Genomic DNA, 27,084 nt, shown 5'->3' with positions numbered 1-27,084 from the left:
CACAAGCAGAAAGCATGTACTATGGCATGTGGCTGAATCAGGTGATAATACCCAAACCTAGCTGAGATACAATAATAAACCCTTGCCTGGTGGTACTCCTATACCACCCCGCTCCTTCCCCTCTGCCACATTCATCACTGAACCATCGAACCACTGCACACAGACTCACATCCAACATGACCGTCCCCAGCTCAGAGGACACACACGTCCTTATAATCGGCGCAGGTATCACCGGCCTCATCCTCGCACAATCTCTCAAGAAGGTAGACTTGACCCCCACGCCGCCATGATTTCGCCAAATACCCCTCCCTGAGTAACAGTAACCGTCTAACGTGCCGCAGGCCGGCATCCGCTACTCCATCTTCGAAAAGGAAGTGTCCATGAACTATCGCAGCAATGAATGGACGATGGCTATTCACTGGTCTCTCGACCGTCTGCGCGACCTCCTCCCCGCCGACCGTTTTGCGCACATGGAATCCGTCTCGTGCAACCCAGACGTTGCCCTGAACGCGGGCGGAAACTATCCCATCATCCACGGAGAAACTGGTCACTTGATTGCCGGTGTGCCGTATGCTAAAGGACTGCGGGTTCCGCGCAGTAAGATGCGGGATCTGTGTAGCAAGGGGATTGACGTCCAGTATGGAAAGAATCTGATCGATGTGGCGTTCACTGAAAGCCATAAAGGAGTAGTTGCATTGTTTGATGATGGTTCCATGGTTGCTGGAACTATCCTCATCGGCGCGGATGGGCCTCGCTCGAAGGTCCGTGAGTTTGCCATGGGTTCGGCCGAAAAGGCGGCTGTTAGCCGCTTTCCTATTTTTCATACTAACATGACCGTTTCCTACAACGATGCCGAGAAAGCTAGATATGTGAGGCAGCGTTTTCCGACGAGTTATCTGGCTTTGAGTGACAGGTCGTATCATGCATTCCAATCTAGTAGGTATTCATGTCTTGTTTACGTCACTTTGAGTGGGTAACTGATTGGGTAGTCTCGAGCATGCCTGATGGTCCCGATCACCCTGAATCTTGGATATTTCATTTGGCTATGGCCTGGTTCATGGACCACGGTCAACCTGCAACTTACCGCGAAAGATTAGACATGATCCGCGAGAAAGCCCAGAGTCTCGCTGAGCCAGCTCGGTCCTCGTTTACTTGGATTCCAGATGATACGCAGGTCCATAAAGCTGATATCAGCTACTGGGTTACTCAGCCCTGGGATAATCGACAGGGAAGATTGACGTTGGTTGGGGATGCGGCGCATCCGATGCCGCCGTGTAAGTTAACCCTACAGTAACTGAACATAGTGATGTACTAATGATGGTGTGATACGGATAATTAGACAGAGGACAGGGTCTCAATCACTGCATATGTGATACATCTCATCTTTTGGCTGGCATTCAGAAGGTAGTGGCTGGGACTGCTACTCTGCAGGAGGCAATCACTGCGTACGAAGCAGAGATGATTCCCCGCGGTCACGAAGAAGTCAAGTGCTCAGTAGAAAACGGGTATATGCTGCATGATTGGGAACAAGTCCGTGAAAGTCCTGTTTTTCGACAAGGGTTCCGGCCTATGAGTGGGCACGATCGTGGGTCTGTCGATGGACATGAGAAGATGCAACCAAAGGATATTGTAGCTAATTGAGTGTGGTAAGGGATGCACATGCATCTGTTGTGCGAGCTATGAGATATCAGTACTACGATTGATAATGATGCTTTTTACGTCGTGCTGCAAAATCCTGGCTTGATATTGGGGCAGTATTGGATCTAGTGCGACACAATGGCGCAGTCGTTACATTTCCATATCATGCAATTGCGGAGTACCACACTGAGCTGACACTGCTAAGCACACTACAAATTTAGCAGACTTACAGTAGACTTTCTGAATCAAACCCCATTACAGGTGTGAGCATCTGAAGTAAGCGTTAGTCGGCTGCCTCCATGTACATGACCTGCTTAGGGCCAAAACCCAGTCGCCCAGAACTTGTTCGCACTGCTATCTAACCGACTTATTTACTTAAGAAAGCAATATATGATAACCATGGTATGACGCCTCCGATGGTAACATTTGACAACACAAAGGACGGGGATATATCTGCACAGCCACGTGCGCCATTCCCAGATATGGGAACCTGGGCACCCACAGGGCATGTGTCATGATACCCGAGCTAGCCCGTAAGGCTGACAGCCTTTCTATGGGAAGACATCCCTCAGTCTGGTGCTGTTAAGGCTAATTGACAGGGATCATTCTGGTCAATCTCAGTGGCGGCAAGAAGTCGGACAGATCTGTACGAGATCCGATCATCTGACGGAGATTCCGACATCATGGCATCTGTATTCCCCGAACTGTGTATTCCGCATCGGAGTCACTAAGCGCTCCGGATACCGAAACTTAACTTCTCCTGCTCCACATGTCGTGTCTTGTGCTCCGCGGAAGCATGTGGAATTGCCTCGGAGACCGAATGTTATCTTCCGACTCTTGGTGGAATGCCCTTAAGTTGGAGATGCTCACGTTTGCTGAAATGTAACTCCAACGATTTGTGCCATTCCTCCTACCGCAATTCATCGATACTGTGTTTAATGATGACCTCTGACCGCCTCTACGCTTTGACAATTTACGGCTACCGCAAGCCAGGTATGCCTGAGGATGAGTATCATCGTTATCTAAGTGATCACCATGCTATTTTGGTGAGAAACCATCTCGTGAAGATGGGTATTGTCAGATACACTCTGGTAGGTTGGCTAAGAAAATATGAGTGCGAGAAGTTGCTGACGCTGCTAGACGCACAACACGTCCGAGACAAAAGAGATGATGAGGCGTATCTTTGAAAACCTTCCAGAGGGCCATACCTCTGATTGCGACTGCTTGGCCCAGATTATCTTTCGTGATGTGGAGGATTATGTCCGCGCTCGGAATGACCCCTACTACAAGGAAGTCATTTTTCCCGATCATGAGAATTTTGCCGACTCTAACAGAACCCAGTTTGTGACTGGCTGGGTGGAGTGCCATATTGTTGATGGGAAGATAGTCTAGAGGCAGCTCATGAAGAGTGATAGTGGCGAATGGTCAAGCAAAGTGCTACAGCCAATATTTAAAATCGGGCAGCTGAAGTCCTCTGATGTAGACTGTGGTTGGCTGTAGACAAGATGGAATATCAAGTATTGGTTTTTTGACTCTCTTCTTGAACTCCTACCACCTATAGTGATAGTATAATAGTCTGCCCAAGAAAGTATAATATCGTGATCCTCGTGCTTGTCCCTACATCATATGTTGCATGTGGCGACTGATCAAATAAGTGTGACAATGCAGCTATGGAACATGTTTATTGCATGATTCTCCATCTGTACAACACTTGTACATCAGCATTATCCAACCGCTCTATGTGTAGCCATGGCATAACGGGAATGCGCGCTAGGTTCTCCTTTCTCCAGAACTCTCCGAGAATCGACCCGTATCTGCGGCGTCAGCGACGCCCCTCAAGTAAAGGTCGTGGGCCAAGACCGAGCTGAAAGTACATGTTCGGACATCATTCGATCGTTAGTTGGCATTAACTGCCAGGGTATGGACTTTCCAGGTCACTATTATCTAGCGTGTCAGCAGTACTCGGGAATAAACCCCTGTCGCCTCGTGTTATGCTAGGATACCAACTCCCTAAATCCAAATGAACAGCCTTTCGAACATTATGAATACATTGCTCCTCCAGATGTCTGTCAGCTCATGGAAAGGAGAATCTCACACCTTCTGATAGAAATAATATTTCAATCTTATGAACATGGTCGTTAGGACAATGCTGGAAGAATCGAGCACAAAAACCGACACTTCAGCCATGAGCAAGATGGAGACAGTCGCCGAAGTATTCATTTTCGGTGACCAAACGGTGGCATTCGAGTCGACGCTACACTCGTTGCTGCACGTGAAGGACAATGCAGTTCTCACCGACTTCTTTGATCGCGTTGGGTACCAGTTGCGGCGACATGTCGGGAATCTCCCCTTGCATCAGCAAGAATGGTTCCCTTACTTCACTACCCTCATTGACCTGCTGGCCCAGCACGAAAACTGCCATGCGGCTCCAGCATTAAAGTTGCCCCTGCTATGTGCGACGGAGCTTGGCCAATTTATTAGGTGAGCCGTTGAGGTCTGTTTCCACATGCTCATCAATGCATGATTCTGAACTTCATGTAGGCATTATGGACAAGCAGGAAGAACATACCCTGCACCAGAAAGTACCTTCCTAATTGGGGCTTGCACGGGGGCATTTGCTGCTGCTGCAGTTGCAACTGCCCGAACCTTAGCAGAGCTTGTCCCTGCTGCGGTTGAAGCCGTCACCGTTGCGTTCCGTACAGCGTTGCGATCGCTGATCCTGCGAAATGACCTAGAACTTACTATAGATGGACCACAGAAATCATGGTCCGCTATTGTAGGGGCCTCTGAGCCAGAAGCAGCAAATGCAATCCGGTGCTTCAACGTTGAGAAAGTGTGTCAAATCCACAACCAAGGAAATCAGAAGCTGACAGTCACAGGGGTTGCCTCCTGTAGCTCGTCTATACCTCAGCTCAGTCAGTCGAACGAATGTTTCGATTAGTGGGCCCCCACGCCTTCTGGGCCAGTTCCTTCTATCATGTGCCTGGAAGCACTCGTTACTTCCTATTGAGCTGCCGTACCACGCGTCGCATCTCTTCCGGAAGGACGATGCAGAGATTATTGTGGGCGACTTCCACGACTTCTCACTGCTGAAGTACACGCAACGGACCAAAGTTATTTGCGCCGTCTCTGGCGAAGTTGTTGTAGCGTCTGACCTGCGCAGTCTGCTGCATCGAGCAGTCCAGGAAGCCCTCTGTGAGCCTCTCCAGTGGAATTGCATTACTGCATCTCTTTCTCAGGAGTTAAAGCAGGGCCAGTTTACAGAATGCGTGATCAACCAAGTCTCATCGCGAAGCGGATCGCTCATCAGCTCAGCTTTATTGCAAGAAGCATTTCTCGGAGTCAAAATCGTGCAATCCATAGGAGATGTCGCTGTATCACCTGCGCCCTCGAGCCCAACTGGCAAATTTTCTCAATCAAGCATTGCTATTATTGGGTTCTCTGGACGCTTCCCAGAATCTGGCTCCAATGAAGAATTCTGGGAGATGCTTCTGGCGGGTCGAGATGTACATCGCACCATTCCCGAAGATCGGTTCGACTGGAAGGCCCACTATGATCCCACTGGCAAGACCAAAAACACCAGTCGCGTCAAGTATGGCTGCTTTATCAAGGAGCCCGGGGTGTTCGATGCTCGCTTTTTCAATATGTCTCCCCGGGAGGCCGAGAATGCAGATCCGGCACAGCGATTGGCCATCACTACGGCATATGAGGCAATGGAGATGGCGGGGCTGGTGCCAAATGCGACACCGTCCACCCAAGGAGATCGCATCGGGGTGTTTTATGGGGTGACGAGTGATGACTGGCGCGAGGTCAATAGCGGGCAAAATGTTGACACATACTTTATCCCGGGAGGAAATCGTGCCTTCATTCCCGGAAGGATCAGGTATGTTTTCTCGATTGATGACTGAAGTACTAGTGTGCTGACAGCACAGTTATTTCTTCCGGTTTTGTGGCCCCAGCCTGAGTATCGACACGGCATGCTCATCCAGCTGCGCGGCTATTCAAACAGCGTGTGCCTACCTATGGCGAGGTGAATGCGATACAGCCCTGGCTGGAGGCGTGAATGTGTTGACGAACCCTGATAACTTCTGTGGACTGGATAGGGGCCACTTTCTGACGGCTAAAGGTTGGTTTGGTTAATTTTTATGTGAGCATTCAAGCTGATGACACAGGCAATTGCAATGCTTTCGATGATGAAGCCGACGGATACTGTCGCTCAGACGCCGTCGGTACCGTTATTCTCAAACGCCTAGAGGATGCTCTAGAGGATAACGATCCCATATTTGGAGTCATCCGTGGTGCATACACCAACCACTGTGGTCGAACAGACTCCATTACCCGACCTTTTGAAGGCGACCAGGCGACCGTGTTCAATCGGATCATGCGATATGCTGGAGTCAACCCCCAAGACGTGGGTTACGTCGAAATGCACGGCACTGGAACCCAGGCCGGGGATGCCACAGAGATGAAGTCGGTGTTGTCTGTATTTGCGCCTCATATGCGCAGGCAGAACGCTCTGTACTTGGGTACAGCAAAAGCTAATATGGGCCATGCCGAGTCTGCTTCCGGAGTTTCATCTTTGATAAAAGTGCTACTGATGATGCGAAATGATATGATCCCACCGCACTGTGGCATCAAGACCCGGATAAACCATACCTACCCAACTGACCTAAAACAGCGCAACGTGCATATTCCATTCAAACCTACGCCTTGGCTCCGTGAACAGATGCCGCAATCCAAGCGAACAGTGTTCTTGAATAACTTCAGCGCAGCAGGAGGTAATACCGCCATGCTCCTCGAGGATGCGCCGATCCGAGAGAGCAAGTTGGGTGCGGATCCTCGCTCCAAGCACGTAGTGACAGTGACAGCGAAAACCATCAAAGCTCTCAAGGGAAATATCAGTTCCCTAATAGCATATTTGGAGCAACACCCGGGTGTATCCTTGTCGTCTTTATCCTATACCACCACTGCCCGACGTATCCACCATAGCTATCGGGTCATAGTGTCCGGCTCTGATACAGGGGAATTTCTACACCGGATGCAAGAAATCTTGCCAGGCCTGGAGAGCCACAGGCCAGTTCCTCCACCGGGAAAGCTGCCAAACATTGTTATGACGTTCACCGGACAGGGCACCCTCTATGTCGGTATGGGCAAACAGTTCTACGACGCGGTACCTTCGTTCAGGGCGGACGTCACGCGATTCAATGGGATCGCAAGCCAAATGGGCTTTCCAAGCTTCTTGCCTCTTATTGATGGTTCCATGATCAACCATCAGGAAGCATCGCCCACGGTAGCCCACCTCGCCTTGGTCTGCATTCAGATGGCGCTATACAACTACTGGAAGTCTCTAGGGGTGATTCCATCGGCAACTATTGGCCACAGCCTCGGCGAGTACCCTGCACTGTATGCTTCGGGTGTTCTTACAGCGTCGAGTGTAATATATTTGGTGGGCGCTCGGGCTACCTTGCTAGCGGAGAAGACCACCCCACGGACCCATGCTATGCTGGCGGTGAAGGGGTCGGTAGATTGTATCCAGGGCGAGCTACAGAACACAGGGTGCGCTCTGGCTTGCCTGAACCAACCTTTTAGTAATGTTGTGAGCGGATCGATCAAAGAGTTAATGCAGTTGAAGGACTGGCTCACGTCTCGTGGCATTGAAAGTGTCCAGCTTGATATACCATATGCCTTTCACTCCGCACAAGTGGATCCGATTCTAGATGACTTCATGGCGATAGCTGCGGGTGTTCAGTACTGCGTTCCATCAATTCCATACATCTCACCTCTTCTGAGCAGGGTCATTCTAACTGGCGAGCCAAATATGTTTGGAGCTTGCTATTTGAAAAATGCATGTCGTGAGCCAGTCAACTTCCAGGGTGCTGTTGAAGCAGCAGAGAAGACTGGTCTAGTCAACGAGAAAACCATATGGGTGGACATCGGCTCGCACCCGGCCTGCTCAAGCATGGTAAAGGGCATACTGGGTGCAAAAAGCGTTGCAATTGCATCGCTCCGGAAAGGCTCAGATTCCTGGAGTGTACTATCGGCAAGCCTGGAAGTCCTTTACTCCCATGGTATTGACATCCAGTGGGTCGAGTATCATCGCGGAATTGTTGGTGCTCGCGAGGTCCTCCAACTGCCGCGGTATGATTGGGATCTGAAGAATTATTGGATACAATACAGGAACAACTTTTGTCTCTTGAAAGGTGAAGGATTGATTCCTGCGGGACAGCAAGCAGTGTCGCCGCATATGGAGTTTCCGCGCACTCTCCAGTATCTTTCTCCATCTGTCCAGAGAGTTCTCGAGCAGAATGACGGCCCAGAAACATCTACCCTTTTGGCTGAGTCAGATATTCACGACGCAAGGCTGGCGCCAATATTGGCAGGTCATGTTGTTAATGGCGCGATGCTATGTCCATCTGTAGGTAACCACGTAGCGTTGAGTTGTTATATGCTGACATGGCCCAGTCACTCTATGCCGACATTGGTATAACTATCTCGAAGCACATGCTGAAGGCAATTGGAAAATACACCGATACAGTTGGACTAGATGTCGCTGACATGCAGGTGCAAAACCCATTGATTTGTCGACCAGACACTGAATCGCAAGTCTTCCATGTGTCTGCATCAGCAGACTGGAGAATAAATGACATTTCGTTCCGATTGTATAGTGTCAACGGCAATGGTAAAAAGACCGTTGAGCACGCTGCATATGTGGTGCACATCACCGAGCAGGTTCAGACATGGCTGACTGAATGGAAACGTCACGCACATTTGGTACGGAGTCGAATTGCCTCCCTGCATCGCAGCGCGGAAGAAGGCGACGCGCACAAACTCAAGCGACGTCTGGCATACCAGTTGTTTGCCACTCTCGTGCAATATGAGACCAGCTACCAAGGGATGCAAGAGGTTGTTTTAGACTGTGACAATCATGAAGCCACTGCCAAGGTGTCCTTCCAGATCGACGAAAACGGCTTCGTGTTCAATCCGTGCTGGATAGACAGTCTTGGGCATATTGCTGGATTCATTATGAACGCCAGCGATGCTACTCCTTCCAAAGAGCAGGTTTTCATTAACCATGGTTGGGAGCGTATGCGATGCGCCGTGCGGTTTGACAAAGGCAAGCAGTACCAAGTGTATAACCGAATGCAGCTGGAGACGGGGACAACCTACGTTGGTGACACATACATCTTCGAGGGTGAGACTGTAGTGGCAGTGTACCAAGGGATCCGAGTAGGTAACCACATACTCTAAATTTAAGATGGTGCAAATAGCTAATGTGTGTAGTTCCAAGGGGTCCCTCGACGACTTCTCGACCGACTACTGCCGCCTAAGACGCAGTCGCGCCTCGCAGACAGGAATCAGGAAGCGCAGCCCACAACAGCGCCGGTCAATAAACAACCGGTGTGCCGAAAAGCTGGTCCTCCATCTGTACCAATAGGTCCAAATCCAAACCCCAAGGAGCCGGTAGGTTCGTCGGGCGGGATCGCAGCGCGCGTAATGGCCATCATTGCCAAGGAAGCGGGCGTCCATCCATCAGACTTGGGGGCTAATGAAGAGTTTGCCAACTACGGGATTGACTCGTTGCTATCGCTGACCATCTGCGGTCGTATTCAAGAGGAGCTGGATGTTGATGTTCCATCTTCGTTGTTCGTAGACTATCCCACCCCTAAGGATCTCATCGGTTTCTTTGGGGTGGAAGATGACTCTTCTCAGCTCACGTCCTCCTTGGAAGGGAGCACCGAGGATGACACATCAAGCTACGAGACGGTTGCAACTTCAGAGCACGAGTCGGATGTGTCTGTATTGGAGATTCTCCGGACAACGATCGCCCAGGAAGCGGGTGTATCAACCGATGAGCTGACACCGACCACGGCGTTCACTGACATCGGCGTGGACTCATTACTCGCTCTTACCATTGTGAGCACCATATCAGAGACATACGACATAACCCTGCCTTCTAATATATTAATGGAGAAGGAGAACCTGGAAGAGGTCGGAAAGGCACTTGGTCTTGAAGTGAACCCGAAGACTTCCCCACAGCATTTAGTGCTTCCTAAGCCCGTTTTCCATCCATATGTTGGTCCACAAGCCACTTCGATCTTGCTTTGGGGTAAGCCCAAGAAAGCCAGAAAGATACTATTCCTCTTTCCCGATGGATCCGGGTCAGCCACATCCTACTCTGCTCTTCCGAATCTTGGCAACGACACAGCTGCGTATGGGTTGAACTGCCCATGGATGAAGACACCGGAGCAGATGACAGTCAGCCTCGAGGAGCTGACAGCAAAGTACCTTTTGGAAGTACGTCGACGTCAGCCGAACGGTCCATACTACTTGGGCGGTTGGTCCGCCGGAGGAATTTGCGCGTACGAAGCTGCCCGCCAGCTTGCGCAAGACGGTCAGACAACGGCCAAGCTTATTCTTATCGACTCACCTAACCCAATCGGTATGGAGAATCCCCCAAAGAGAATGTACGACTTTTTCCAAAGCATCGGGCTCTTCGGGACCAGTGGCAAGCCGCCACCTAGTTGGTTGATCCCACACTTCAATGCCTTTATCCGGTTGCTGGACGCATATCGGATCCAACCACTTGGAGCGTCCATCGAGACTCACATAGTGTACGCACGCGACGGAATCTGCAAGGATGCTAGTAGCCCTCGGCCGGAGCGCCGGCCAGATGATCCGCGTGAGATGGTCTGGTTGATTGAGAACCGGACGGACTTTAGTGGAGATGGGTGGGCATCGCTATTGGGAAGAGAGAACCTCCATATCGAGGTCCTGGGTGAGGTAAATCACTTCTCGATGATGGATCCGGGGGAGCATATGGAAGCGTTCGAGGGGTTTCTTTGCCGGGCTTTGCTGTAGGAATCCCAACCTTGAATCTCATAGGAGTAGATAGGCATGGATAATGCTGACGGAATACCCTCGCTGTTGTCATGATATCTGGTGACCTTCTGAATCAAACCTCTCTTTGTCGCACTGCATACGTTAAGCTGGTTTCCCCCCTGTCGCTGACTTGGCATGGGCTGATGGCACAAAGACCGCCAATGAAGCGGGACGTCCTTGCGTATTGGCAGGGACATTGATCCAATCTGGTGAGTTCCTTCGGATGCCGAGAGCGCGGCAAGCCCTGCCATGGATGCCAATTCTGCCCTGCGCTGTGTAACGAGGTATTTGAGTATGAAGCCGGCAGCTGTTTATTTCCGATGACTTGCATTTAAATCTCTCATACTACATCATCTTCCACTGAGAATTATCATCAGTTAGAAGAAACATGTCTCTCACCGACCTCGCAGCTCGAATCACCGCCAACGCCCAGCTCCTCGATGCCCATCTCCAGTCACACAACCTGCCATACCCATCCACAGCTCCCACCGGATCCCCCGACTTCCCCAACCCGAACAATGACCCGGCCGTAGAATCAGCCCGCATAGCCATTCTTGAAGACACCCAGACTCTGCGCAACTACGCTCTCGGGCCAGCGCAGGTCGTCCGCGAACTATGCTGGAGTGTATGCTATGTCCTATTCAACCCACACTAACCCTACTAACAACATGATATAAACGATAGACAATTGACCTAGCAGTCCAACAAGTCCTCTACCACTTTTCCATCCCTACCCTAATCCCCTTGAAGTCCAGCATCAGCTACGCCACATTATCCTCCCAAACTAACCTCCCAGAACGAACCCTCCGACTCCTCCTCCGCCAATCATTCCTCAATGATATCTTCCACGAACCGGAACCAGACCATGTCGCGCATACGGCTTCTTCAGCCGCTCTTGTGTTGAATGCGCCATTTCATGATTGGTTTGGACATTCAGTGGAGGAGGTGTTTCCAGCTAGTGCGAAGCTTGCAGAGGCGTTAAAGAGATGTAGTCGGAGTGGGATAGAGGGAGGGAGAGCGGAAGATAGTGCGTTTAGTTTGGCTATCGGTGGTGGTGAGAGCGTGTTTGAGTTCTTTGAGAAAAGGCCTGACAAGCAGAGACGGTTTCAGGGTGCGATGGAGGCGGTGGGTATGGATGGAGGACATGATTTGGGATTTGTAGTTGGGGGGTTTGATTGGGGGAAGTTGGGGAGGGGGGTTGTTGTGGACGTAAGTCACCTCTTCCTCATACCTCTTTACTTTCGACCATTAATGATGACTGGGATATTTGTAGGTAGGAGGATCCTCCGGCTTCCTGAGCATTGCTCTCGCGAACGCATACCAGGATCTGTCCTTCGTGGTGCAGGACTACAAACATACCGTTGATGAAGGGCGTGCGGCACTACCCCCTCATCTGAGTGAAAGGGTATCCTTTCAGGCGCATGATTTCTTCGCCCCGCAGACTGTGGCCGGCGATGTGTTTCTCCTTCGTCATGTCTGTCATAATTGGTCTGATGAGAATGCGGCGCGGATTCTGCGGAACTTGGTCCCTGCTATGAAGAGTAGTAGTCGGATTTTGTTGGTTGAGGTGGTGACGGTTCGTCCGGGGGTCGTGAATCGGGTGCAGGAGAGGTATATGCGGTGAGTAGGATCCTCATCCTTCAAGGATTTGCTAAGGGGAGTGTGCTGACTTGGACAGAAATGTCGATGTCACCATGTTGCAGATGCTTAATACGCAGGAGAGGAGTAGGGAGGATTGGGAGGGTGTGATTGCTTTGGCGGATAAGAGACTGAAGGTTCTGGAGATTCATAGACCGGAGGGGAGTTGGGATTCGATTATTGAGATTGGGTTTACCATTATGAATGGTCATGCTTAGATGCATGGCGCTGGTTGGGGGTGTATCTACGGTTGCGTTTAGCATACTGTTCTAGTTTTCATGCTGTTTCCGTGAGGGTTGGCCTCGTGTTACTGATTTTCTAAGACAGACAAATATATATGAAGAATAGATTCCGTAAGAGACGCCATAGTCGTCCCAGCAGCTCCAGTCCGCCACTTCATTCTCCAATCATGTACTGTCAATCCACCTACTCAAGCTTGAGTGGATATTTTCTCAAATATGCCTCCAACGTAGTCAACTCCCCCCTCACCTGCTCCGCCGACCACTTGACCTTCTCCTCCGTCCCATCCCCATAATACCCAAAGACCCTGAAAAGCGTAAACATGTCCACAATATGATCCCTCATAAACTCCGGCAAAAACCCCTTCCAAATCTCCTCCGGCACCTCACGATATACTACCGTCTTCCCCGATACGCGGCTCATAGTCTCCACTATTTCCTCAAAACTATACATTGCGGTAGCACAGCAAAGCACCTTTCCCTCATACTGATCGAAATCCGCCAGAATAGCTGCTACCCACTTCCCCAGATCATCATCTGTATCTATCAACGGCAGCTTCACATGAGGTGGAACAGGCAGAAGCAAAGCGTATTCACCATTCTCCATGCGTCGCGGAGCCATGGTCTCATGGAAATTCGACATGAATGAGCCCGGCGCGACAAAGGCGCTTCGGATCGGTTGCGTCCGGATGTACTGTTCGACTTCCTCTTTGCCGTCGAAATGGCCGCCGTTTTTTAGCCATCTTTGGGAGATCTTTGAAATGCTGGGCAGAGTGGAGTAGATGTAGTAGGGCACGCCCACTGCGACCGCGGCGTCGATTAGGGCGCGGCCGTGCGTGACTTCGTGCTCGTAGGTGTGGCCGTCGTAGATGGTTGGGGTATTTGCGAATACGACGTGTGCGCCGGTGAAGGCGCGATGGAGTGATTCGGGGTCATCGAAGCTGGCTGCGACGATTTTAATGCCTTTGGATATTAGGGATTGTGCTTTTGGGCTGTTGGGGTCGCGAGTTGTGCCGCGGATGGTATACTCCTGGCTTAGTTTGGTGTCGGAGAGGATTGTGTGGACGATGGAGCTGCCTTGTTGGCCGGTGGCGCCTACTACCACTAAGATCTTAGACATCGTGTTTGAGATGGTCTGGTTCGGTTTGATCCTGTTGTTGCTGGGAGTTGTCGCTGCAAGGTGGCGGCGCACGAGTCCTCGCAATTTGTAGGGGACAAAGGAGTCGCTCGTATTCTCACGGAGACCGATCAGCGAAACTCTTCTGCATGTCGGAACAAAGAACGGAGTCCGACGATGGTCAGTGTGCGATATTCAAATATCCCTGTATACTACAGATCCTGGGATTTGCTCGTTAAATCCGGCCACTAAGTCCGGCCGCTGGTATCAGGGTGATGACCTTGGCGCCGTATTCTTGATATTACCCGAAAGCATAATCCTCTCTTTGTGCAGATATCACGGCTGTCGATTGAATTGGGCTGTGCTTGGCTCGCTGCCATGGTTACATTTGGGTAGTCATCTGGAAAGTCTGGGGATACCGGTATGATAAGCAATCCGAGGAGTAAGAAATTACTGTTTGCATACATTCCTGTCACTGTAAACACCATGCGTAGAAAGATCTGCTGCATGGTCAACTGGTTTGGTGCCGTCATTCACAACGCTGGGTGCGAGGAAAACTCCGTTGGTAATAAATAGTCTAGGGGATGTGTCTTTCAGGCCTCTGAAAGGTGGGACGTAAGGTAGTTGACTTGTATGGTTGCATGCATTGAGTTCCGGCTTATATATATAGCCCGAGAGCTGGTATACTGATCTTTGTCATATATTACTCAGACTCAGCTGGTCCTAACAACCAGGTAAGAGTCTTGCTGGCATCTTGTATCGCATTATCTCCAACATGCGTCCCATCCTGAACCTCATACTGTGCGCTTAAGCCACTTCGGGAGGCGACAGACCTTAAATTTTCTTGGCTATCGTTCTTCTGCTGTCTCCTTAGCGCATGTTAATTTAGGTAACACTGTAAAACTTTGCGATATCAAAGCAAGATTGTTTTCGAAATCTGAAAGGCATAGCCCCCCTTCTGCCTGATAATGGAAAGAAATAAGGTAATATATATAAGGATAAGCTTTCCGGGCTTTTAGACAAGTACAAACCAGAATATAACACATTGGGCTGCGCTACGGTATTCACATCTCAGGTATATGGAATTTGGTAGCTAGTGTGCTTCGGCAAGTAACCCTCCTTTCGTCATAAGTCTGGCTAGTAGAGCCAGTCTCACCGACTCCAGCACAATGATGGGATCTATCTGGAACGTTTACGTTTAGTATGCACATAAGCATGCGCGGAATTAGAGCTAGACTAGACTTTCATGTCAAATAGGACAACTCTTTCACATGCTACGAATGTGTTAAGTCGCCTGCAAGTCTGGAGTGACAATCGCGGAATGACAAATCACCACCATTACAAGCCTATATTTATCGCAGCCCCTCTGTCAGTCACCGATTGGTGGGCAATAATCCGACGTCAGTTTCCGTGATTGTGTTGTCGTCTTGACCAATAAGCTGCGATGCTCAAAATTTCCCGAAGCGGCAGACCTCCAAGCCTTTTCCGGTTGTCATATGAAGCACATATCATTTGTGGATTCGTGGAGTGCGCCTGCTGTGATCCTTCGGTGTGGCTATGAGGCTTACTGCATGCGTAACATGAACGCCTGTTATCCCGCCCCGTTAAGGCTCTATGAGGATTTCTCTGCTGTATTACTTCAGAGGGGTTATCAATCGCCCTCAAGAGATTAGTGAGCTTGTTCTGTTGCACGCAAATACTTCCCGGTCTTCCCTGTAGGCGAACTCGGATACCGATAACACGGACTAGGTGCTCGTCAAAGTGGTATATCTGCATCTCCCGAAATGCTCAGTAACTTTGTAGGTCTAGAGAAATGGACCTTCACTATCATTGGGTATTTTTTTGCACTGCAGGTGGAGTCGGTCTAGGTCGTGACTGATTTGGATTTCCCGACCATTGAATGGAATGGGGGTTTCCCTTAGTGCGGTCGTTGTAAACCTGGCCTAGCACTCTCCCAACTATTTTGTCCACGATCGGTCTGTTGTGGGGGTAAAGGCAAATTGAATAGTTGCGGAAATGTGCAGGTGGCAGGGGATGCTCCGCCTCGCCCCTTTTCCATCGTTGCTAATGCAGTCCAGCGAATTGTCCTCGTGATATCTCGATAGGCCCGTTGACAACCGAGAGACTTTGCGCTAGCATAACTAACCTGCATGTCTGATAGGGCGCTTATCTAAGGTTCACGACGTTATCATCGTCGCTGCTGTGGCTAGCGTTATGCGTTCGTAGCAACCTTTAGTCCCTTCAGTACGTGTTGCAAATTTAGCCCTGACCTACTGGTGCGAACGTGTAGACCAGTCACACGGTGTATCCTAGCTTGATGTTAGGCATAGCTTCTAGAAATGTCCTTTTGACTGCTGGATGAATGACTGTCCCTGACATTAGCAGTATGCCCGTGTCCCTTTCTGACCCTGACAGCACGTGGTTGTTATTTGAATGGCGCGTCATCCTTGCAGCACATAAGCCCAGATTGCAATCCGACCGGGGCTACTGACAAATAATGGAGTGATAGAGGGACGACCTATTCATCACAAGAATGAGCTTAGCCATGGGAATAGAGATAGTCTAGGGAGCATGGGTGTCTCGGGTTCGAATGGACTATCACTGACCGCTACCGTCGGACTCTAGATACGGTCGCATATGAGATACACCAATGAAACCAGGGCAACTTCCGTGACCCGGGCTGCTCCAACCACTGCGAGTGACGTAGGCGTCTTGGAGAAGATGCATCGGAGAGGGTTTGGTTTTGAATCGCGATGTTAAGGAACTGGTGGGGTACGGAGAGCATCCTATAATTGGGGATAAATGGGTAATTCTGTAGAGTTGAGTGGAGTGGACACTCGGTTCAGTATGATTCATTCAGAATTGTTTCCCCATCCTTCAAGGCGATAGGATCAGCATATTAGTGCTAGGAAAGACTTCATGGGGAGGCAACGAGAAAAGAAGAGAAAAGACAGTTGCGGGCAGATGAACGGGTCGGGCCGGAGTCCCTCTTGTTTCCTCTCCACCGCGTGATCCTCTCCTTCCCTTTTGCCCTCACACCCTTCCATCCTTCGTCTGAACAACTTCATTCGCGACAGCCACACTCCCATTACCACCAACGCGAACCCTGCTGGCCAAGGCGCGCACGGTCGTCATTAATTCCAGACTCCACAACATGCAGTCCAGATAACTGATGTCCTTACTATCTCTACAACAAATCCTGTCCTCTCCCGAGAAAATAGCCGGTTGTTGGGAAACCGTCATCATGGAATTTAGCCGACATGATAGTCATTGTGATGACTCTGACAGAAGTGTCCAAGGGATTACTGCTGGGGAGTGCTTCATGGTCGCATCCTCCATCAGACTGATGAGCCATCCCCCGGTGCGACAGAGCCTCATCCGAACCTTCTTACATGTGAAAGGAGATAATCAGGTTGACGGGTGCCTTTGCATGTAAGATTCTGTCTTGGCTCTTCCTCCAGGACGGCAAGCCAGCGCGAAGGAGTATGGCTGAGCCTCGAGATGACGCCGTGAGGGGATGCCCCCCGCCCCCTCCCTCACAATTAATCAGCGCGTTGCGCGTGCACTATCTGCGACAGAGTTTGGCTAGTATGCTCGAGTGCACGCGGTTGCAGATAGCGTAGCCTATGCTGCCTTCCGGAGAAACTTGACTTCGGATCGCTAACAGCATCCACCAATCCTATTGGCTGGCAGCTCACACTGGAGTGTGCGTAGATTCAATAATGCCTTTGTTCGGCCTCCATCAGAACGAAAAACCCTATCCCATGTCCAGGTCTTACCACAAAAGGTAGGACTCGCTCGACTCGCTGATCTAGTCAACTACTGCGGTCGTTGATCAGCGCGTGGCATCGTCGATCGCATCCAGCTGGTATAAGCGATCTGGATTGTAGAGAGCCGACAGGTGTGATGGGACACGAAGAAGGGTGCCCTTCAGCCAGCCCAGTTCTGCTTATCTGAAGTCCTTTGGTGGCGAATTCGGGGTTACCATCTCCGACGTTAACATCGTTGGCTTGAAGAGACGGTCGGTTGTAGCCGCCAGCCATGGATTGTCAGCTTTAGGAAAGATGCCATGACGGGGCCGTTGTTGGAAATGGGGCGATGAGAGTTCAGGGATTACGCAGCGGATGTGACTGGGACCTGCAGCAGAGGCCGTGCAAGGGAAACTTTTTTGACCTGCCGTGAGGGTGGCTTGCAGCGACCTGACTGGGGGAGAGAAGGGGACAGGGTAGCACGAACCATGGGGCGTGAACAGGCCGTTCGTGTTAGCTTGAGGCTGACGGACGAGAGTTCATCTGACAGCATCATGGGGGTCGATCAGAGCATCTAGTGCTTCCTAGTGGCTCCCGACCACAATAACCGTCTGGCCTGTAGGGCACCACTCACTAGCCATCAGTTCTCAGCAATGGCCCGTTCAGGCACCGCTCGGCGCCAGCTCCGTCCTTCACTTCCTGTAGACCGAGAGCTGTATCTCTGTAGAGCCCTTCACCTAGCCCCCATTCATCATGTTTCCATTTTGAGCAAGACGAAAGCTGATGTTGGAGTTAGACAGGGTTTTAAGATAATGATTTGGCATGCTCCTTTCCTCATCTGTCTATCTTCACCCCTCCTCGTCACTCTCAACAACTTGTGCCTGTTTGTCTATATAATTCCTGTGATTCCCAACATTCTACAACATATAAACTGGACTATTTAGCATCCCGATTTAGTCTCCCATACTTCCTCAGCCATACTCATTCTTCCAACTGTCCAGATATCTGGTCACAACATTGTTTTTTCACCCTCTACATAAGATTTACAGGATGAGCAACATTTTGGATACCTTCCCTGAATACGCCCAGACGACATCTCTGGATCATCTGCGGGAGACCCAGTATAGCTACTTGGACGAAAGGGGTCACACATACCTCGACTACACCGGTTCTGGTCTCGCCGCTAAGGAACAGTATCATGCCCACAATGCACGCCTCACGGAGCAGGCCTTTGGCAACCCGCACTCCGTCAGTCCCACTAGCGAGAACTCCACCCGACTCGTCGAGCAGGCGCGCGCCCATGTACTTTCCTATCTTAATGCCTCTCCCGACACATATACCGTCATCTTCACTCAGAATGCTACGGGAGCAGCGCGTCTTGTTGGCGAATCCTACCCCTTCTCCCGGCAGAAGCAGTTCATCTTGACGGCAGACAACCACAATTCTGTAAATGGAATCCGGGAGTACGCTCGAGCAAAGCATGCACGCACCGTCTATGTGCCTGTGCAGTCCCCGGAGCTCCGAGTCAGTCCGGCTACTTTGGCATCAGTCCTCGGCGGCCACTGGTGGGAGTGGGGACGAGACCGACTAGCATTGACTAAAGGAGGCCGTCCGAACCGTGATCGGGGACTATTTGCCTATCCAGCCCAGAGCAACTTTAGTGGAGTCCGCCATCCTCTCGAATGGGTGACATTGGCTCAACAATGTGGCTTTGATGTGCTCCTAGACGCTGCGGCATATCTGCCTACCCAGAAGTTGGATCTGTCTCCCAAGAACCCCCAGCCTGACTTTGTCATGGTCAGCTGGTACAAACTCTTCGGCTACCCCACCGGTCTGGGCTGTCTGATTGCTCGTCGCGATGCTCTTAGTCGCCTCTCACGGCCCTGGTTCTCTGGAGGGACAGTCAAGACAGTGGGGGTCGCGCTGACCTGGCACGTCATGGCCGCCGACGAGGCCGGGTTTGAGGATGGCACCCTGAATTTCCTGTCTATTCCGGATGTCCAAGTGGGTCTGGAATGGCTGGAGCGCGTGAACATGTCTTTGATCTCCACCCGAGTGCGCTGCCTTACGGGCTGGTTCCTCCAGCGGCTGCTTGAACTCCGTCACAGCGACGGTTCCCCCATGGCCGAAGTTTACGGGCCCACCGACCTCAAGCGTCGCGGCGGCACCATTTGCTTCAACTTCCTGGACGCCAAAGGAGATATTGTGGATGAGCGGATTGTGGGGCAGGAATCAGCAGCTGCCTCGATCTCTCTGCGCACTGGCTGTTTCTGCAATCCAGGGCCTGCGGAGAAGGCTCTACGGATTGATACGCGGCCGCTGCGGCGCGTGCGACGTCGTCTCCGCAAGGGCCTAATTGAGATGGACACCATCATCAACATTGGTCGTCTTCCGTCGGGAGGGGCCATCCGGGTATCGTTTGGCGTGGCTTCGAATACAGCAGATGTAGATCGGTTTTTCGACTTCGCTACCAAAACCTACCGGGACCGGGTGCCTGACACCAGTGGACTTAGCCCGCGTGATGGGTGCTAGTGGGGTATGAATGTGGATGTGTACATGTTTATCGAGCCATTCTGTTGTCGTAATGTTCTGTGTATAGCTGTCATACAGATTATAGTGTTTAGAGTAACGGTGTTCTAATTGGTCTTTGCACTCCTGCACTATTGATCGTATTCCCTGCTAGGGCGAGTTCGTCTTACTAGGACGGGGACCAATATTTGGGTCATCGTAGTCTCACCCGGTTAAACGCCCCCCACGCATGTGAATCTGTCTTAGATCGGCTATCTGGCCGGGCAGTACTAGCGATCCCACTATGCTTGATGCAGACGAACCAAGAGGGGCGCGGATGGCTCGGGGCCGAGACGAATATAGGGCACCTCGAACCGGGGGGGCAGCAGAAGCAGCTAGTAGGGCACGATGGTGTTCCTTCGGTCTGGGGCTCCATCCAATCAGCTCATCTATCTGATGTATCTGGGCTAGCTGAGACAAAGCCAAGGATCCTGAATAAAGCTATTGATGTGATGAAAAAGTGAATTCCTGTTCCTCCTCTATAATGCACAGCCACATATTGATCTACATGCGCCACAGCCTCGTGGGCGTTGCTTTTTGCTGCTGCCGATCCTCTCGATCGCATCCGCCGCGACCCATGATGTGATTTACTTTACGTTGCATGAACCCGTGTCTTTCCCTTCCCCACTTGAATGAACCGGTTTCGACCTGGTTCTTCCATCATCTGGAGGGGTTGAACCCCGAGAGTCCCCCGAAGGATCTGAGATTCGATATTTTGTGGCGGTGCTGGGTATCGACGATCCCCTCCTCCTCTATCTTGCTCATGCAGGGATAATTACTCCATCCCGCTATTACCTTGTAGTTTTAAATGTTCAGCCCTGACACATGTCTTACTTGCTTGCTTGCCCAGCATAATCTACACGGAGTAACTCTCTCAGCTGTCCAGCACTCCATCAGCTCAGCCTTTCCACCTCCCTGCTGACCCACCATACCGAAACAGGGCATCGGTCCCTGCCAAGACCTGGCAATGGCTTCCTTTTCTCCTGCTGGGCGCTTGTTCCCGATCCCCCGATCGAGCGCATCGCATGTAACCTGCTGGTGTCTCGGGGGATCATCGGGTATCAGCTGTCAGCCGCAGAACATGCAGCTCCCCAATGATGAATGTGTAGATAACCTTATGCGGCTAATCATGCAGTTTGCTGCCTTCGTTGCCTAGCACCTGGATTGCCTTTGTTGCCTTCGCTTGCAGGCCGTGATCCTCGGATACGAACTATCCGTGTAGCCTCGACGCGTCAGCTTGGAGGTATGGGTGGTTCGTGTGCGTGTGGATGGCTGAGGTTGTGGTCTAGGTACTGTGGCAAGCTTTTCTGCGGCTGGGACGGCATCTCTTGCCCTCTGGGATGTTGTCGTCATCGGTAAGTGTCTAGTCTCCCTGGTAGAGATATAATATAGTATATTATACTCTTATCCCTGAGTGATATTATGCCAATGCTAAGGCTTCTACACTATTAGTCGTAGTCAGTGAGTGGTCCGTCAGATGGAACATGGTACCCTAACCCGCCCGACATGCTTGCGCGAAGGACACCCTTTCATATTGCCCATACCCATTGCCCACCCTCATCAATGCATTTCTCGGTCAACTACATCTCAATATACAAAGATATCATATCCAAAGCATCCCAGTATCCCGTAGACCCTAGTTCGATGATAGATCGTATAAGGAGCATCCCCGTTCCCCACCGCAGTTTCAGGAGGTTTCATCTAGAAACACCCGATATTAAGCTTAACCTTTTATAACCCGATCCTGATCCCATGCACTTTTCCTCACTGTAACTTCCTCCACACCTGGCGTGTTATTCATTCATTCAACCATACATACATACATTCTTTACCATTCAACTTCGTCCGCTCTTTCAGAAAAACATATAGTGAAAATGTTCGCCCCAACCACCCTCCTCCCCCTCCTCGCCTCCTCAGCGCTGGCGCTGCCCGCCCTCACCACCCGCGCCGAAACTCAGTCCTCCACCTCTCTCTGCGGCGACTACGACTACATCATCCTCCAGGACTCGCCATGGATCGTATACAACATGCTCTACAACGCCGACGAGATCGTCGGTACCCAGTGCACCGACTACGGCGAGATGACTACCTCCACGAACGGCACGAAGGAGGTTGTATGGAGTAGTGTGACTGATATCGAATATGTCGAGAGCACGTAAGCCATCTCCCTCCCTCCCTCCCTCCCTCAATTCCTTGTTCCTAAATATTTCTAATGATTGTACAGCAACAATGTCCCGAAGGGATACTCCTTCGTCGGACTAACCCAGAACCTGGAGACCAAGATCTCCGCCATCGAGTCCATTCCGGCGGAATATACTTGGTCGAGAACGAATTCTACTGCCTTCAAGGGTACATACCTTACCTCACCCACCATCCTGATAATCAAAATACTAATAATAATGATGATGGAAATGGTACAGGCAACGTCTGCTTCGACTTCATCACCTCCCCCACAAAGGGCGACTCCACCTCCACCTCCGCCCACGAACTCATGCTCTGGCTTCAATACGAGGGTGGACAGCTCCCTATCGGCTGGACCAACGGGGCCGTCGCCACGATTGATAACCTCTTCGGCACGTCCTGGAAGCTGTACGAGGATGTGAATGAGGATTCGGGCGTCACTGTCAGCTCGTTGTTGCCTGATACCCAGTTCGAGGGCTCCTTTGAGGGTGATCTTAAGGAGTGGTTGTTGGAGTTGGTTCAATTGGGCAAGTTTACGAAGGAGGCGTATGTGAATGTTGGGAATGGAGGGTGAGTTTTGATTCCTTTCTTTTGAGAAGATGGGTTGGTTGAAGAGAAGCAAGCTAATGTGTGGTGTGTGTGGTTTAGGACGGAGTTCTTCTACGGTAACTCCGTTATGAATGCTACCTTGGGGTTGCAGATTAACCTGGATTAAATTGAATCCAAAAGATGTATATATTCGAGGGAGAGTCTTGCGGGATGGATGCACTTCCATTTTGTGAGAGAGTAAGAGTGTTGGGGCTTGAATTTTGGATTTTATCCACCCTCGGACTGGACTCTATGGCTAGTCTTGTGTAACCATGCAGCTGTCATACATTTACCCTTGACTAAGTCCAATCTAAAGTGCCAACCTTATATGTTAACCTTATTGCGTAGGTTGCTTATTGTAACACAAAATCAATAGTCGCTCAACAAACGGGTGTTTTTTGCTGGGTTATTTGTTGGAAAAGTCAGGTATTGTGTTTATGATTTTAATCTGCTATTCTTTGTAAGTAGAACCAACAAAAGAGAAACATAACAAAGACAATAGATAACAACAATTGAGTAAGTCTTTGTAGTAGAATATCCATCAAAGATTATATTAACATATATTCTTTCAGCCTATTACCATCTGATTAAATTACTACTTCCGTGAATTTATCATCAGTATACGTTATAACCCAATTCATCATGGATATATTTCCATTCGGACGAGAGGAATGACAAGTGGTAAAAGAGGAGACTAGCCCTTGATTAAGATCATGAAAGGACTAAATTTCTATGTATAAGTATAGATGAGGCGGTAATAAGAACCAACTAACAAAGACTGCTATGACCGTAGACTAGCATCGGAACAAATCCGTGGCCACGCTGACTTGGTCGGTTCGTTCCAGAGTGGCATACAGTTACTCGGCTTGACTGTGTCTAAAGTTTGGCCCCACGTTGAGCCAATTTTGGTTGAAGAGATTAAGTTCGCGGGAAAGTGTCATTACGTCTCGTGCCGTGGGATTAATATCTAGATGTGAGAGTTGCTGGATGATATATTATTGGTTATTGATGGTAAACAACCCTCTTCCTCAGTTCACATATAGAGTAGCGAATTATGATAGTTGTCAAATACTGCGATTCACATTCTGATAGCATAAACATAACATCTAAAGTACGAATTACTTAATTACTACATCCGCCTCACTCCCAATCTACATGGCAGCTGTAGGCTTACCCTCTCGACGATTCGACTGCTCAATCCCAATCTCCGGCAATGCAAGGGTAGTAAACCTTTCCATATGATTGGCAACGTGGGGATACAACGAGTCAGGGCCCCGATTCTTATAGATGAGCTTCCGAGGGCAAAGCGGACATTGGCTGGGAACCTCTAACCGGGTGGTCGGTGTCGGACTCTTACTCTTGTTTCGATGAAACGAAGCAAGATGCTTGTCAAGATCGTTCTTGTTCGTGAACTCGCAACTGTTGCAGGACTTTCCCTGTGAAAGGCAAGCATCACACACCCCGTGCTCGACGGTCCCGAAATTCTCTTCGAGGTGGGCTGTTAGTTCAACGACGTTGGCAAATTCCTTCGGGTCTTCCTGCTTGCAGCATGACCAGAGACAGGCGAATGGTAGAAGATCGTTGTTTACATGTTCGCTATTTGTACAGTTAGCTGATAGATTCTTCTCTCGTTGTCGGGCAGCAAACTTACTACCAGGCTGTGCGCTCCGAGTCTGCCTCCAGGAGCATGTCACCGCAGTATGGGCATTGGAACGTGCGCTCCTGCCCCTCGATGGACTTTGGAGAAGGGGCCTTGGACCAAGAGGCAAGCTTCAACTGCCTCATTTCATCGGTGGATGGCAGCTGGGGTTGGAATACATTTGCCGGCGGGTTCTCGGATAGAATATCCTTTCCGTTACCGTCTCCAGTGCCAATTGCAGCCCGCGCGGTGGCCCGCTTCTCCGCTGCTTTTCGCGACAGGCTCAGCCGGTGGTGTCGGCGGAGTATGACGTAGATTAAGCGGTGTACTTGCTGTCGATGATCCTGTTCAAGATAAGCCAGCGCGGGTTTACCGCTGGGTAAGCCTTCACTAGCTCCTGCTTTGTACTGGGGGAAGTCGATGGAGTATCCGTGATGGTACTCCCGGATAAGATGCTTCTTCAAGCTGCGCAGGCCCTCAACATCCACATCACGGTAATACTTATGATCGGGGTCATCCAGCTTTTGATAGTCCACGTACGTGAACTTGGCTTTGGCTTCATAGTCGCGGGCGTCATTATAAAGATCTGCCATTCTTTCTGCGAGTAAACCGAGCTTCTCAAGACTCAGCTGGGCTTCCTTTAGTTTTTCGGTAAGTTTGGGCGCCCCCTCAGGCCTCACCGGCCGTTCAATTTTAGGGCCAAACTCATCCCAGCCGGGTTCTGATGACACGACATCTTCTTTGTTCTCATGGGACTGGTCAGCACAGCCTGGAAACAGACACTCCTCAGACTTAGTTGCTGTCTCAATACACTCATCCAGCCCCTCGATCAGCTGTTTCAAACGTCGAACGGCATGCAGTCGGACAAATTCGTCTGAATGCATGCCGCTGTCATCATAGATCCCGTTAGAGGTGGCGCAGATTCGGAGTTTCTGTCTCCAGTTCTTCTCAAAGTATGTCTTCATCTGTTCGACCCATTCTCTTAGCGTTGCGTGTTGCAGACAGTCGTTGAGTTTGTGTAGAGCCGAGATGGTCATCTCGCTGACCGAAGGGCTCTCCATTGTGATGTACAGGCTGTGTATAGTTGACGGAGAATCTTGATGGATAGCAATAAATCAGACAGATGGGTCAAGTAAGCCTGTACTTTGCTCTCTGTGTGTGGAGCAAGGTTGCGCGACTTATACACGAATGAGTACATCTTCTTCGCAAAGAGAAAACCAATGCAGGGACAAAGTTGGTGAGGAACAACGGTAACTTGCGAAATGAACAAAGAGCAGAAGTAGACTTAATTGTTGCATTACTGATTGCGAAAATGACTGGATCGACAATGTCTTCTTTGTTATTGTCGATGCAGCCGGTCGTGGTTGGACTATCCTTATCCAGCCCTCCTTTTCAACGGGGGGTTCCCATAAAATCATGATCGATTCAGTATGCATGAAACATTGTCTGGGGTTACATTTGAATTGAATGATATGTATACAATGCATGGCGACGACCCGTCTTCGGTTTGTTTGTTGACGGGAGCTTCAGTGCTGGCGCAGATTGTAGTTTTATCGTAAGCTCATGCCCATTGCTTCGTGAGAGTTTCTCGGGTGTCGGTCCACAGACATGGGACTTTCAGAGATGTACAACAAGATCGGTGTGCTTTTAGCTCATGACCGAGTGCGTCTCACTTGGTATTTTGAACTGTTTCATTTTCTTCTTCGAATCAACTCCGGCTATCTACTACCCGCCGGGCCGATGTGTACAATTGCGTGTTGGAAAGTTGGGCTGGAGCGGGCCCGCTTGGTGCAAGGCGAAATTCCATCAAGGCCTCAGGCTCACGAAGGCGCATAATCCCATCGATGTTGCATCTGCATCAAGATTCCTTCCACAAGCAAGATGATCGCTCAATTTTGTCCATTCGTATTTGTCTCGCCGTTGGGTTAGTCCGTCGAATCAATGGCGCGACTGATTTGGTCCAATCTGCTCCAAGCACAGCCTGAGGGCTGCACTGTGGTATGAGCCGTTGAATCTGCAAACGTGCCATAGGATCGATCTCTCGCGTCATGAAAGGTGAAGCTTGCAAGAGCAAAGCTAGTAGCGACATGACTTGCAAGAAGTGGTGGGTCAATTGTTGGATGTCAGAATCCCTACCAGTAGAAAGATGGCTCGGTCGTAACCAAGAGAAGACACCCAAGCCATCTCTTTGGCCCGGAAGGATTCAATCCGCCGGGCATCCGTGCACTCCTAGCCAATGAATACCAGAACAGCCTCATTCTCCCTCTGCTGATGATATCATAACCCTGAACCCCCCTGCGATATTATCTGCAAATCAAGAATTGTTCTTGTGCAGTTGGAGACATCCGGGGTACTGGTGCACTTGTTGGACCTCATGTAGGAGTATCTCGTTTAGGTTTGAAGATCACGCATTTCTTGAGGGAGCGATAACAGGTGGCCATCAAGAGTGGCATCAGAGGAGCATCTGATCTGTCACGGGTAGCATGATCCATGGAAATGAGATAAGCGAACCATCAAGTAGACAATGCGTGATCCGAGGCGACAGCTGAAGAATAACCAACTAGTTGTAGCCTGAAGGAATGTATGGACACGACGGAGAAAGAACGGAGCGGAATCTCCCTCATCCGCCCGGAAACCGATCCACGTGATTCGACCAGCAAAATAAGCAGCGGAGATAACAGCCGGCGATAATGTGTCACACACACAGTCAGTCTCGGCACATTCCGATGCGCAACTCAATTTTCCTCGTATTCCCTTTGCCTCTGCCTCGCCACCCGCCCATCTGAGATGCTTCATGGGGCCGGCTGGTGCGTCACCTCTCCATAGCCCAAACAGATCATCCAGATC

General features: G+C 50.4%; 8 protein-coding genes across 8 annotated transcripts; 6 read left to right on the top strand and 2 right to left on the bottom strand.

Moving 5' to 3' along the window:
• Positions 1-176: 176 nt before the first annotated feature.
• BO85DRAFT_363975 (FAD-dependent oxidoreductase) lies at positions 177-1,641 on the top strand (the record flags this gene model as incomplete). The annotated part of the gene is made up of 4 exons (XM_025655678.1): positions 177-263; positions 342-940; positions 997-1,274; positions 1,340-1,641. The coding sequence occupies 4 exons, from the start codon at positions 177-179 to the stop codon at positions 1,639-1,641; spliced, it is 1,266 nt and encodes a 421-aa protein (XP_025519562.1).
• A 938-nt stretch (positions 1,642-2,579) lies between these two features.
• Positions 2,580-3,030, top strand: tpcK (decarboxylase tpcK; the record flags this gene model as incomplete). Its single annotated transcript, XM_025655618.1, has 2 exons — positions 2,580-2,729; positions 2,779-3,030. 2 exons carry the CDS (start codon positions 2,580-2,582, stop codon positions 3,028-3,030), a joined length of 402 nt encoding a protein of 133 aa, XP_025519561.1.
• A 290-nt stretch (positions 3,031-3,320) lies between these two features.
• BO85DRAFT_474266 (type I polyketide synthase) lies at positions 3,321-10,688 on the top strand. Its single transcript, XM_025662655.1, has 7 exons — positions 3,321-4,119; positions 4,180-4,471; positions 4,518-5,521; positions 5,571-5,764; positions 5,799-8,053; positions 8,101-8,865; positions 8,920-10,688. Exons 1-7 carry the CDS (start codon positions 3,764-3,766, stop codon positions 10,495-10,497), a joined length of 6,444 nt encoding a protein of 2,147 aa, XP_025519560.1. The 5' UTR covers positions 3,321-3,763; the 3' UTR covers positions 10,498-10,688.
• Positions 10,689-10,906: 218 nt separating this feature from the next.
• Positions 10,907-12,478, top strand: BO85DRAFT_500969 (O-methyltransferase; the record flags this gene model as incomplete). The annotated part of the gene is made up of 4 exons (XM_025664147.1): positions 10,907-11,143; positions 11,203-11,727; positions 11,792-12,138; positions 12,197-12,478. 4 exons carry the CDS (start codon positions 10,907-10,909, stop codon positions 12,372-12,374), a joined length of 1,287 nt encoding a protein of 428 aa, XP_025519559.1. The 3' UTR covers positions 12,375-12,478.
• Positions 12,479-13,638, bottom strand: BO85DRAFT_111763 (NmrA/HSCARG family protein). Its single transcript, XM_025653855.1, has one exon. It carries the CDS (start codon positions 13,513-13,515, stop codon positions 12,583-12,585), a length of 933 nt encoding a protein of 310 aa, XP_025519558.1. The 5' UTR covers positions 13,516-13,638; the 3' UTR covers positions 12,479-12,582.
• Positions 13,639-18,178: 4,540 nt separating this feature from the next.
• On the top strand, positions 18,179-19,902 carry BO85DRAFT_445082 (aminotransferase class-V). Its single transcript, XM_025659176.1, has one exon. The coding sequence runs from the start codon at positions 18,312-18,314 to the stop codon at positions 19,791-19,793; it is 1,482 nt and encodes a 493-aa protein (XP_025519557.1). The 5' UTR covers positions 18,179-18,311; the 3' UTR covers positions 19,794-19,902.
• Positions 19,903-21,617: 1,715 nt separating this feature from the next.
• BO85DRAFT_500967 (concanavalin A-like lectin/glucanase) lies at positions 21,618-22,808 on the top strand. The gene is made up of 4 exons (XM_025664146.1): positions 21,618-21,984; positions 22,054-22,178; positions 22,250-22,580; positions 22,659-22,808. The coding sequence occupies exons 1-4, from the start codon at positions 21,704-21,706 to the stop codon at positions 22,723-22,725; spliced, it is 804 nt and encodes a 267-aa protein (XP_025519556.1). The 5' UTR covers positions 21,618-21,703; the 3' UTR covers positions 22,726-22,808.
• An 845-nt stretch (positions 22,809-23,653) lies between these two features.
• BO85DRAFT_445081 (uncharacterized protein) lies at positions 23,654-25,549 on the bottom strand. Its single transcript, XM_025659175.1, has 2 exons — positions 24,250-25,549; positions 23,654-24,194 (listed from the first exon to the last, which is right to left on the bottom strand). Exons 1-2 carry the CDS (start codon positions 25,296-25,298, stop codon positions 23,750-23,752), a joined length of 1,494 nt encoding a protein of 497 aa, XP_025519555.1. The 5' UTR covers positions 25,299-25,549; the 3' UTR covers positions 23,654-23,749.
• Between the last annotated feature and the right edge of the window lie 1,535 nt (positions 25,550-27,084).

This window comes from Aspergillus piperis (genome assembly GCF_003184755.1).
Source record: "Aspergillus piperis CBS 112811 unplaced genomic scaffold BO85scaffold_2, whole genome shotgun sequence".
In the NCBI taxonomy this organism is placed as follows: domain Eukaryota; kingdom Fungi; phylum Ascomycota; class Eurotiomycetes; order Eurotiales; family Aspergillaceae; genus Aspergillus; species Aspergillus piperis.
Note: the sequence above shows the minus strand (reverse complement) of the source record. Positions and strands in the feature narration are given on the sequence as shown.